Source organism: Budorcas taxicolor, chromosome 17, assembly GCF_023091745.1.
Source record: "Budorcas taxicolor isolate Tak-1 chromosome 17, Takin1.1, whole genome shotgun sequence".
NCBI lineage: Eukaryota > Metazoa > Chordata > Mammalia > Artiodactyla > Bovidae > Budorcas > Budorcas taxicolor.
Window position 1 is genome coordinate 64,546,379 of NC_068926.1, and position 12,227 is coordinate 64,558,605.

General features: G+C 53.1%; 2 protein-coding genes across 4 annotated transcripts in view; one reads left to right on the plus strand and one right to left on the minus strand.

Annotated features, from left to right (window-relative positions):
* Positions 1–206: 206 nt before the first annotated feature.
* On the minus strand, positions 207–6,363 carry ISCU (iron-sulfur cluster assembly enzyme). The gene is made up of 5 exons (XM_052654579.1): positions 6,207–6,363; positions 4,632–4,745; positions 3,718–3,828; positions 2,183–2,261; positions 207–739 (listed from the first exon to the last, which is right to left on the minus strand). The coding sequence occupies exons 1-5, from the start codon at positions 6,318–6,320 to the stop codon at positions 654–656; spliced, it is 504 nt and encodes a 167-aa protein (XP_052510539.1). The 5' UTR covers positions 6,321–6,363; the 3' UTR covers positions 207–653.
* Positions 6,364–7,228: 865 nt separating this feature from the next.
* Positions 7,229–12,227, plus strand: part of SART3 (spliceosome associated factor 3, U4/U6 recycling protein) — a 40,080-nt gene continuing 35,081 nt past the window's right edge. Inside the window, exon 1 of one of the 3 annotated variants that reach the window (XM_052655113.1) lies at positions 7,229–8,034. In XM_052655113.1, coding sequence (XP_052511073.1) covers positions 7,723–8,034 — 312 coding nt within the window. In that variant the 5' untranslated portion in view covers positions 7,229–7,722. Of the gene's footprint in view, positions 8,035–9,908; positions 10,041–12,227 lie in introns of those variants that run through there. The other 2 variants (XM_052655114.1, XM_052655115.1) reach the window with 2 other exon arrangements.

Below are 12,227 nucleotides of genomic sequence, written 5' to 3' on the forward strand. Positions count from 1 at the left end.
TGGCCATATCCTTCCCCCGCTCATTTCAGGAGACGTCACTGACATCGGCTTTGTGAAGACCTTCACGCGTGGTCTTTGCCGCTCGGCTTGCTTGGAGAGGAGCCTCGGTCATCACCCCATCCAGCATCTGTGAACGAACCCCGTGGGGCTGAAGGCAGTCCTGTGAAGGGAGGGAGGGGCCCCAGCGATAAGGCTTACCAGAGAGACACTCTTACAACATTCCTTTATTTATTATATAGATGCAAAATCTGCTTTATGTACAATACTTGTATGTTATTTGGTCCTACCAAATAATCTTACCAAGGCATTCTACTGGTCATCTTCCCCCAAAAGATTCAGGTAGAATTAGATATTGTGCACTTCACGACTCCCCAAACCTGAGACTTCACTACTGATTTCAGTTTTGGGGTTACACACACAGACTGAGATCGACACGTGCGAGGTTAAGGCGATGCAAGTGAGCTGCAGGAAACCCCAGGGTTCAGAACAACTAGGCTGTGTATTTTGCTTGAGTTAGACTCGCAAGGTGAGCAGCACAGGTTGTGTGGACCTCAGAGCGCTTTTATTTAGTGCGAGGGCTCCGGGACGCCTCTATGGCTGCGTGGCGGGGGTGCTGGCAGCCTGCGGGGCGTCTGAGGCCCCTGTCACGGGGCTCACTTCTTCTCGGCCTCTCCTGCTTTGGGCTCTTGTTTCAGCTTGTAATCAGCCAGGGCGGCCTTGATGGCATCTTCAGCCAGCACTGCAGGTAACGGAACAAAACACAGCCTGTAGGTTTCTACATCTTTAAGAGCTGAGACAGTGGTGCTGGGACGGGCTTGACAGTCCCCTCACCAGGGTGCAGGGTCAGGAGCAAGCTGGCCGTTTCCTGAGCCACTCCCTTGGGGCGGCTCTGGGACGGACGGGGGGGGCACACACCTGGGATTCTACGTTAGCTCAGCCTCTCGCTGGGATAGGGTGAGGGCTGTATACGTAAAGTGTCTGGGGCACTGGGGGAGGGGTGCGCGGGGACCGACACAACAGACGTTAGTCCTCAGCTGCTCACAAGGAAGTCGGGATAACACGGTGGATGTCGGTGATGCTGGCTGGCGTAACTCGGGTCGCGTCAGTCTGGGGGTGGGATGGCATTTGCCGGCTCACTCTAGTGACCCCAAGTTTGGCAGCTTTTATTTCGGAGTCGGTATTACAAGGGAGGCTTTTGGGGAAACAAGCATTGGGAAAGCTGCAGTGGCAGTGGAGAGCGCTGGCGAAGTTCCAGCGTCCATGGAGGCCTGATGAAAAGGCAGGGGTTTCTCTGAAACCACGTGAAAATGTTTACAAGCTATGGCCTTTCTTCTCGGGTATTTGAGACTCCAGCTTCAGTGGAAAGAACGAGGGTCTCAGGAGACCTCCGTCCGGGCCCTGGCACTCACGTCTTGCCCTGTGAGTCCTGCCCTGGCAGGAGGCCTGGCTCTCTGCTGATTTTTAACTAATTTGGTCAGTAAACCTCCATCACTTAGTTAAGGCTACTGTGTCTCATTCCCTCCTTCCCCTAGAAGGGTGAGATTTTTAAGGCTTTAGACTGAACGGGAAAGCCAAGTAAAAGCCTTCGGCATCTGGGCTTTCTCTCAGGACAGTGAAGAGAAGGGTACTGCACAGCTGGGCTGAGTCATCCCACATACACAGATGCAGACCCCGAGAGTAAAGGCCTCTGGAAAGGAAGTGATAAAATGCACGGCAGATGGGATTATGGTGGAAGCTGCATTTTCTCCTTCACCGGTGCCAACTTCCACGGTGGGGTGGGAACAGCACAGATTCCGAATCAAAGTCTGGGCTTTAGACTCTGGCCCTTCCCTCAGGAGCTGTGAGGCTGGGCGGCTTGAACCTGAGCCCTCATTTCCTGCTCTGTGAGGGGGAGGTGAGGACACGACTGGAGGACATTCCGAAGGGTCAGATGTGAGGCCGCGACCAGCTCGGCATGATGCCCAACCCACAGCACCCGCCGGGAGACCCTGGGGCCCTGATCTTCTGGAGGCTGTGAAGACAACCCGAGCTCTAATCCTCTGAGGTTATAAAGGTGGATTCCACGACCCCAAAGGGCTCACCATTCACCTGTCCAAATGCACGTGGACACCATTACGGAAACGCCCCAGTCCCACCCCCGCCCCCAGCCCAAGCCTGTTGGCGTGCTGGAGGCGACACGTACTGGAGCAGTGCAGCTTCACAGGCGGGAGGCACAGCTCCTTGGCGATGTCTGTGTTTTTGATGGTCAAGGCTTCCTCCACCTGAGAGGCAGACAGGACAGAGGGGCAGCTTTGGTGATGCTCTGTCTGGTGGGGCCGAAGAGCAAACATTGCTGGCCTGGGGTGAGCCCAGCCTGCAGAGACACTGTCACAGCCAGGAGCAGAGCCCGGGGAGGCTCGGAGGGATCTCCTTGAGGCCAGCAGCTCCAGCTGTTTTTTTGTTTTTTCTCGGCCAAATGGCATGAGGGAGTGTAGTTCCTGACCAGGGATTGAACGTGCGTTCCCTACAGTGGAAGCACCGAGTCTTAACCACTTGACCACCAGGAAGTCCCCTCGAGCCTGTTTGCCGAAAGGCAGTGATTTCCTGCGTTGGTTGTGTGACTATGAGTTCTCTGATGTCCATCGATTCTGTGAGCTGGATGGTGTCAGCGAGGTGGGCGGGGCCAGGGCCAGCAGCATAGACAGCTCCTAGGAGGAGACCTTGGGGCACATCCCCGGCCTGTAGGAGGACTTTTCACCTCCAGGTGGACTGAAAGAACGCCTGGACTTTGTCTCAAGCCAAGGGCAGAGCCGGAGGCAGGCTTCTGTGGAGCAGGGCCTGCTGCCTTAAGGAAAGCATTTTCCCAGCCTGTCCCCCAGTCTCCCAAGTCCGCTAACTCTACTGAATTAAGCTTCAAGTTCTGTTCCTGCGAACTCAGATGGGAGGCTCTCAAGGTCAGAGAAACGCCCTCTCTCCACTTTCTGAGGTGCTGTCTCCTCATGCCCACTCCCCCTGAGGATCGTTCTGGACAGATCGGCCAGCACAAGCTGGGTCTTTGCTTCCTGGCCCTGAGGAGCCTGCTGGCCAGGAGGCCCTGAGTCACAGGGGACTGGTGGCACGTGGCCTGGCAGGCGGCCTGGCTGCAGAGTTGCCCGGCACAGGCCTCTGTGACTCAGCCTGCTGAACTCCGGTGCTGGGGCTGCAAGGACGAGCACCTACAGTCTGGCCTTTCTGAGAGGTTTTAATGAGGACGGGACTTTCGAAAGGCTAGTCAGTTATCTCATGAATCCTTGTAAGCCACCTGCAATCCTTCCTGACACCAGATGGGAAGAAATAAACAAAACAAACCATGGTACACCCACCCGCAAGCAGACTTAGACTTCTAAGGAATGATAACATCCGTGTCCTTGGAGAAAGCCAAAGATTTCTCTCCACTTCTGTTGTGTTCTAGGAGTAGGTGGGGACCTTTTTTTGATTTAGTTAAAATACCACCAAAACCCCCAAACAAATGAAAATGGTCCACAACAACAGAAAACCCCAAACTAAAAAAACACTTAAGATTATCCATAATTCCCAAGGTGGAGAAGAATTTGATAAAAATCTGGGTAAGCAAAATTAAGAAGAAAATCCTTGGAATATTTAGAAAAAAATTATAGTGTGTGTTTGTTTCAGACCTTCCCTTAACCAAGAGGCAGGTGTGTGGGGATATGACTTAATTCCAGTTTTCAAGAGCCTTACCGTCTTCCCCTTGACCCATTCGGTGGCTAATGAGCTGGAGGCGATGGCAGAGCCACAGCCAAATGTTTTAAACCTGGCGTCCACGATCCTCCCCTTTTCATCCACTTGAATCTGGAAAAGAGGCAGGAGTTAGCAGGGTTCTGGCACTGCCTGCAGAGCCTGGCACTTAGGGAGGCCCGCAGGGCACTTCCTAAGAGTTTTGCTCCTGCTTTCCATACTTAAAAGTTTGGGCGTTGATTATTGAGGCCCCCCTGTTTCAAAGAGTTCAGCAATGAAAAGTTGCAAGCAGGAACAACTATACAGAATTATACGGGCCTCGCTGGCAAAGATCAGCCAAAAAGTGTGCCTCCTGCCCAGTCTCCTCCCACTCCCAAGCCTGACTTTTGGCTTCCCAGCTGCTGGGTCAGTGTGTACCTTTAAGCACTGCCAGAGCTGGCAGTGAAGGTCACTGGCTGGTGCTTTCCCCTTTGACGTCAAACTGCATGCAGTGTGTTCCTCCCTGCCTTGCTTCTGTTCTCCAAGATAGGCATGAAGCCGCCTGGCCAGCTTCCCACCACAGTGACGAAGGAGATGTGGAGAAAGCTATGGCTTACCAGAGTGCCGGGCGCTTCCACCGTGGGGGCAGGCAGAGTTTGATTTATGGCATTTCCTGTCCCTCTGGGGACAGCTAACTGATACAGTGAGTATGAACGTGAGATCTGTTTATTCTGTCAGAAGGGGTCAGCACAGTTTACCAGGAGGACTAGGATTCAGCCCCTGCTGGAATCATTTGTAACACTGACTTCTCCCACCTCACAGGAATCAAGATGGGGACCCGAGGAAATGCTGGACATGTAAATGCTCTGTCAACTGCAGAACCCTGTACAAGCAAAGGGGTCACTGTTACCACCAGTAAAGATGGAAACCAGGGGTACCTGTAATTTCATGACATCCCCACACGCTGGAGCCCCCACCAATCCAGTCCCAACATTTTTAGATGTCTTGTCAAGGGACCCCACATTTCGGGGATTTTCATAATGATCCACAACCTGAAATGAGAGTGAAGAGAAATCACAGTCACTCTTTTTTGCTGTTCATCTCCCCGCCTTTGATGGCAAGCTCCTTCAAGTCAGCCAGCTGGGCCTGGCAGGCCATCACTAAATACCAAATTTCACTTGGGCAGGATTTAAGAGAGATGGGGATCCAGGAGAAAAAGCAGCAAAATCATGTCTTAATTCTGTGGGGTTTTGAACCACAACTAATTACTTGACCTCTAACCACCCAAGTCACAGAGTTGGGCTCAAACAGCACTTTTGTAATTTCGGAAGAAAATCCATTCTCAAAAGAATGATTACTATTCAAAAACCTATACGTCTGTATGGTCCCAGAAGCCTCATGGAGATTGTTACCGGAGGAACAAGGCTATGGAATACGGCCATTTGTGTGTGGTGATAAATAACCACCAGGACTGTATTTCGGGGCCCTGAAATCTGCGGTGCCGCAGCGCGCCCTGGTGGCAGAAAGGCTGCGCGCGCCAGGTCATTCCGCGCGTACGGTCAACAATATACAGCCCTGGGTCCGCGGGGAGTGAGGTCTGTGCGCAAACGCGTGGAAGCCAGAACAGAGAAGACATCTATTCAAACTGGCATATGCGAGGCTTTAAAAACCTTGCGGTTTGTTTCCCAGTTAGTCGTTAAGTATTCCGAACTTCCAGTCCCCTTCCCCCGACCTATCCGACCACGGATTTTGACTTCCAAGTCCAAGGATCTGTAAGATAATATCCAGTCTGGACTTTCTGCCCCGGGGTTGATTTACCGCATTCTTTTTTTACTTAACCGGTTCCCAAGCGGGACACGTCTCACGTGGCTGCCAACTACCCAACCTGTCTTAACTCACAGCATCCCACCACCCCCAAGCCAAACCAAAACAAACACAAAAACGTGACGACTGTTGGTTACACGTCCATGTCCACTCGGAGGCTCTGAGCTCCTGCAACAGTAACACCGACCCTCAGTGGCCTCCCTGTGCCAAGCGCCCTGCCCAGGACTCCGCAGGCAATGGACTCGCGTACGGGGGCGCTGCCCAGACCCCATCTGACGAGCGCGGGGCAGTGACTCGCCCAAGGTCACTCGGCCGCTGTGTGTCCGGCTAGCCCGGACAGAGCAGGACCCTGCTTCCTGGGCAGCCGAGAGGTTTAAAGGCTGGATGGATGTTTCAGATGGAGGGCAGCTGCCGCTAGGCTAGCGGGCGCTGTCATTCTTGTTTCAGGCGCGGTTAGTTGCCCCAGCGCAGCGAGGGAAAGCCATTCGGGGCGGCCTCTTGAGAGGAAGGCCCCTCCATCCAGGGTTGGGGGCGGCCAGGGCCCTGGGCTGCAGTCTGGGTTCCAGGGCCGCGCAGAGCGGGGAGGGCCACTAGGCTGGGCTTCCGCTAGGACCCCTAAGTCCTCTGGGGGGGGTCCTCGCACTCCCGCCCGCCCCCCCGCCCGGTGCGGACCCCCGGGCCGCTCTTACCTTCTTGTGATAGAGCCGAGCGGGAGCTGAGAGCTCCCGGGCGGGCAGGCGCGGGGGCCGGAGCAACAGGGCCGACGCCGCCCGCCTCAGACGGCCCGCTCCCGCCGCCGCCATCTTGAGGGCTTGCGCCTGCGCAGGTGGAGCGCGCGGCCGAGGGGAGGGGCGCGTGCGCGAGCCGGCTCCCAGCTGGGAGCGCGCACGCTCTGAAGTACCCGCGACCTTGCGCCTGCGCCCTCCCGCTGCGTTCACGTGTCCCCGTTTTGTTCCCGGGGCGCGGAGCCTAAAGGTTTGAAATCGTTCGAGGGCTGGTCCACCGAGCTGGGTTCTGAGTCTTGAGGATTCTTGAGCTGGAAATCAGGACCCAGCTTTGCGTTCACAAAGCCCCACCGCCTAATTCGGCGCAGAGGCTCAACCAGTCCACCCTTCTTGGCTCTATTTGGCAGCTTAGGAGTTTGAGGATCGGAACGGTTTAGTAACTTGCCCTAGGTTGCCCAGAGGGGCCCAGTTGGGATTCTGACTTGAACAGTCCTGAGTTAGAATCTTATTTCTGCTCCTAACTGGCTGTGTGCTGCTAAGTGAAACATAGTGTCATTGTAAACCTCGATCTTTTTTGTACTAATTCAAGGACAGTTCTTCATCCATTGAGCAAATCTTGTGTTGAGTATCTACTTTTTGTCAGGGTGCTTTGGGAAAACAACCCAAGACGACACAATTAAGCTTGCTACTGAGGGAGCAAGGCAATAAATAGACCCACCAAGGCTTTTCTACCACTAAAGTGAGAAGCTTAACTAAAGGAAAGAATACTTTGCTCTCTGATTTTAAAAATTGTATATGTTTATGTCTCTATTAAAAAGCAAACTGGCACAGATTAAATCACAAGATATAGCAATGAAGAGATTCTAAGTAAATGTTTATTAATGTAATTTATTGATACTGGTTTGCAGAATATGATCCTATAAAATCAAAACTCACACGTGTATTTAAGTGCTAGGCGCCAGGCATTCGATAAAGAGAAGGAATCTCTGGGAAATGAGTTATTCTCATGAATGGTGCAATCGATCCTTCCCTGAGGACTTAAGACTTTTCTGCGCGTTTGAGGCTCAGTTGCTGGGGAGACTGACTCACGCGCCAGGTCAGACTAGGTGGTAAGGTGTTTTTTCCAAGAATCATTTTTGACCTTCTCAAGATGGCGCCAAACCCTTAACTACAACCATCACGCTCACTCCGTGGCTGCCTCTATGGCTTCCACTTCCTGCCTAAGGACCCAACTGCTGTCCGACGTTGTGCCGAAACGCATGCCCTGTTGGTGAGCTTTTTTTTCGAACAAGAGCTACTGAAAGTATATAAAATAACATGAATCTCGTGTATTTCGAGATTTCCATGTCATCCGAGGCGCATAGTTTCTCTGCAGGTGGTAGACGGGCGGGATTTTGACCAGGCGCGCGCCGCGGGCAGCTCCAACTACTGCGGGTCTTTGGCGGCCAAGTGAGGACCCGGGAGTCTTTGGAAGTCCAAGATGGCGACGGCGGCCGCAGCATCGGCTTCTGAAGCGGAGGCTGAGCCCAAGGCCGGGCCCGAGGCCGAGGGAGAGGAGGATGAGGCTAAGGCGGCTCGGGCGAGGAGGAAGGTGTTATCGCGGGCCGTGGCCGCCGCGACGTACAAGACCATGGGGCCAGAGTGGGACCAGCAGGAGGAAGGCGTGAGTGAGAGCGATGGAGATGAGGAGTACGCCATGGCTTCCTCGGCCGAGAGCTCCCCTGGGGAGTACGAGTGGGGCTACGACGAAGAGGAGAAGAACCAGCTGGAGATAGAGCGGCTGGAGGAGCAGGTGGGCGCGGGCGTGGGCGGCGGCGGCGGGCTCTCTCCCTCGGGTTCCCAGGCCCCGGCCCACCTCCGTGGTCCTCGGAGGTAATAAAAAGCGCCAAAGCCTCCAAATTGCCGTTTCCCAGCGCGTCTCCGGTTCTCGGAGCGCTTACTGCTCGCCAGGTGCTTCTCAAGAGTTATCCTATTGAACCCTCGCCAGAACCCGGCGAGGGAATTGCTGTATTTCCCGTTTTGTGGGAGGACCCTGAGGCTCCCGGTGGAGGGAATTCTCTTGGTCACCATTACACTTCCTGTAAGTGGCGAGTCAGGCTTTGCACTTTGAATCGACTCCGCAACTCCCCCTCTTAGCCATACGGGTCAACTGTGTCCAGGCCTAGAAATAAGATTTTTTTCGTCCAAGAAGAGTTGTTTGCTTGTAGGAATGACGAAGATAAGGAGCTCTGGCGTGGTAGGGAAAATAGTGACCGTGACGGTGATAATAGAAACGGAATAGCGTCTGGAGACTAAGGCCCCAGTTCTAGCTCTTCCACACCCGTGTGTGCTGGGGCCAATATTTTAACGTCCCTCATCCTCCACTCTGTAAACTGGGACAAACGGTTCCCGCCCAGAGAATTGTCGTAACGGTAATCAGGGCTCGGGGCCTGGCAATAGTAGCTATGTGATTTCTAATCTGTAACTTTAGAAGGTACAGGTGTTGGTGTCTCCTATGTAATCTAGGATCCCAGGAGGAAGTAGGTGGCACATTCAAGTTAGGAGAGTTTGGAGTAAAGGTCCATAAAGAGACTGGGCTTCCCAGGTGGCTCAGTGGTGAATCCGCCTGACAGTGCAGGAGAGGTGGATTCGATCCTTGGGTCAGGAGGATCCCCTGGAGAAGGAAATGGCAACCCACTCCAGGATTCTTGGCTGAGAAATCCCATGGACAGAGGAGCCTGCCAGGCTACTGTCCGTGGGGTCACAAAGAGTCGGACAAGACTGGGCACAGCACAGCGATGGAGAGACTGTTGAGTCTAGGGCAGGGAAGTCAGGAGCAAAGGTTTGGTTTCCCAGGGCTGGTAGTAGCAGGACCTTTAGGTGTCCACTTTAGTCTTGTAGAGGTGATGGAGTGACTGGTTTTCTAGATAGTTTGTGGAGAGGATCCCTGAGAGGAGTTGAGATGTTTGTTCCAGGGAGGTAGCCCCTGTTTCCCATCAGGAAGTAGGGTGGGCAAGAAGTACCCTGACCTACCTCTGTGCCTCGCTTCCACATGGCCTGTTGGGCAAATCCTGTTGGCACCCAGAGACCCCATGGATGTGGTCCACACGGTGGGTCCCAGGACAGGGAGGGGAGAGAGTGGAGTAGTCTTGGAGGGGAAGAGATGGAGCTCCATCTCATTTTACAGACGAGGACACGGAGACTCAAAAGGACTGATGAAGTGTTTTGGTCAGAGTCAGGCCTAAGGGCATTTGAACTTTTCAAGGTTGTCTGTAGACCGAATGCCACAGTGGGTGTGAAATCAGTTAGTGATGTGGGGTTGGTAGCCTGGGTTTCTCAGTTAACTTGGCTGGGTGTGAGATTCCTTATAATGTCCTCTCTGGTGGTGACGTTCCTGCTAAGTTGTGAAATAGTTGTATCTTCTTTCGGTATATCTGTCTCATTTGTCATCCCGTCTGAACCAGCCAGGGGTAGGCCGGTGGTTACCCTTCCTGCCTTCTATAAACAAGCATGCCGCAGGCCATTCATTCTCTTACTCATTTGGCAGTTGCAGTGTAATGTCAGGTGGCAGGCCGCCTGTGACTGTCCTGGTGGCAGTCTGGCCTTTGGCCTTTCAGTGAGCCCTTATCTTGCTTAGTCGCGGAAATAGAATTAGCTGTTGAGGGGAAGGGGAGGCTCGGAAGCGGAGGGATTAAACCCTCAATGAGGGTATTTTGCTTACTAAAGTGGAGGACGGGTCTGGGCAGAGGTCTCCTGGCTACTGGTGGTGTGTACTTGCCAACCCTACCTCAGGCCACCGCACAGGATGGGATCCGGCAGGTGATGGTGAACTGAAGAGCCTTTGGCTTTATCCTCTTCCTGGGGTCCAGAAATGGACTTTTCCAGTTTTCCCAAAACTCCCTCCCATGTCCTCTTAATCCCAGCCTCTAGTTCTTGCTGTAACGACTCTCCTGGTGGAGCGTGATGGTCAGTAACTTCCAGAGAGGCCCGCGAAGTGCTCGGCCTTGTCGTGTTTGAATTCCGCTTCTGACCCCAAGTGTTTTTATGAAAGCTCACAGTCAGCTGTGAAATCTGTCCAGATAACAGAAGCGGAGATGTCCCACTGTGTGTGTGGTCGTGGCTGAAACTAGGAGTGGCACCTCGTGGTCCCTTCCCGTGATTGGGCCGAGTGTGGTCCCATCAGGCGCTTCTGTCACCTCTCCGTGCAGGTCGTGCTGTCAGGGCGAGAGGAAACCTGTTGCAGAGCACTTGCACGATGGCTAGGCCGCCTCTTTCCTTGAAGCGTCCTTTGTCCTTGGCGATGTTCTGAGACCGGACTAGATCGGCACGTGTGCGCGTTGGTCAGCTCTGGTTGAACTCTCTGGACGGCCTCTGCAATGCATGTCCTTGTGCATTAAAGAGTGCCTCTCTATACACAGTATCTTCATCATTTGGGCCTGAAAATCAGAAATGTAGACCGAAAAGCATCCTAGAGACATGTCTTCAGTGGGTTTTGTACATTTCAGTCCTTACCTGCCTGTGGTGGTCACAGGAGGGCTTGCGTAGATGCTACTCCCAGGACTCGCCGCCGCTTCGTGCTCAGGGAACACATTGAGACCTGGGGGAGTGGGAGTGCTGGGGTGACCTGGGGAGCCACGCCTGCGCCTCCATGAGGACGGTGCGCCTCCCACCACCTTCTCTTCTTTCACTGTTGTTACTTGTTGGCGCACTTGAATGTTGATTTTGAGACATCGCTGTGTCACGGGAGCCCACTTGACTTGAGATCCAGAGGTGCACTTCAGTGCCTTCCAGGACAGGTAGGGAAGCAACTGGTGGGCGTTCAGTCATGAGCAGGAGGCGGTTGCTTAAAGATTTTTAAAAAATTCCGGGTCGTGGGCTTATGTGTTATTGGTTCTTTATTATCTGTTTGCATGTAGTTTATCTGTTTGGGTGTGCCGGGTCTTAGTTGCAGCACGTGGGATCCGTGGGATCTTTTGTTTTAGTTCCCGCGTGTGAGGTCCAGTTCCCTGACCAGGGATTGAACCTGGGCCCCCTGCATTGGGAGCCAGGAGTCTTAGCCACCAAGTGCCTATTTACGTGTAATTTGATGTATACAGAGCAGTTCACGTCTGTAAATTGTGAAGGGTGGTAAAGAGATGCACACCCTTGCTCTGGCGCTCACTCTCAGAGTGGGGGCTTCGTCACTGGTGCTGCCTGTCCAGATGGCTTCTCCTGTTCCCACGGCCCTGCTTCGATGCTCACCGCCGCCCCACACCCCCAAACCCAGGTGACTGCTTTCTTGAACCTCATGGACTTCTGCTTCCTTCTCTTCTAAAATGTATAATTTTATCCACTAAGTATGCAGCCCTGAGCAGATACTTTTGTTTTTGAGCTTTTACGAAAGCGTATCCTGCAGTATGTAATCTGGGAGTGCTTTCCACTCAGAGGTGTTTCTGAGGTTCCGCCATGTTCCTTCTAGTTATCCATTTTGACTGCTGTGTATTCAGCACACCAGGGTGTGAGTAGCACACAGCTTATCAGTTCTTGTGGCCTTTGAGTTGCCTGCAGTTTTTCCCCTAATACAGACTAGCTACAACGAACATTGTTACTGATAAACTGCCACTCTTGAAGCTGTGTAAGAGTCAGTATTGTTCAAACTGGGCTCATGGTCATGGGTCATGAATTTGTTTCGGTGGCTACCCCAGTGTCCCTCTGTGATGTCCCTTTCTGTGTGCGGGGGTCTGTTTCTGGGCACTCTAGTGTTCTGTTGGTCAGTTTGCCCTGTGTCTGTTCCGCGGTCTAACTCATTATCTGCTGAGACAGATCCTCTTATGTGCAGTTTAATGCAGTAGCTAGTGTCTAGATTACTAAGAGTGTATTGTCAGATGGCAGTGTTAGTTGAATGAATTATCATTCGTCTGTCATCTCTGGAGAGGGAAATATTTATTGCTGAAATGTTGTGGCAGATGTCGGAAGAGTAGGTACTAACCAGTCTCAGTGCGTAGACTTTAAAAAAACGACTCACTT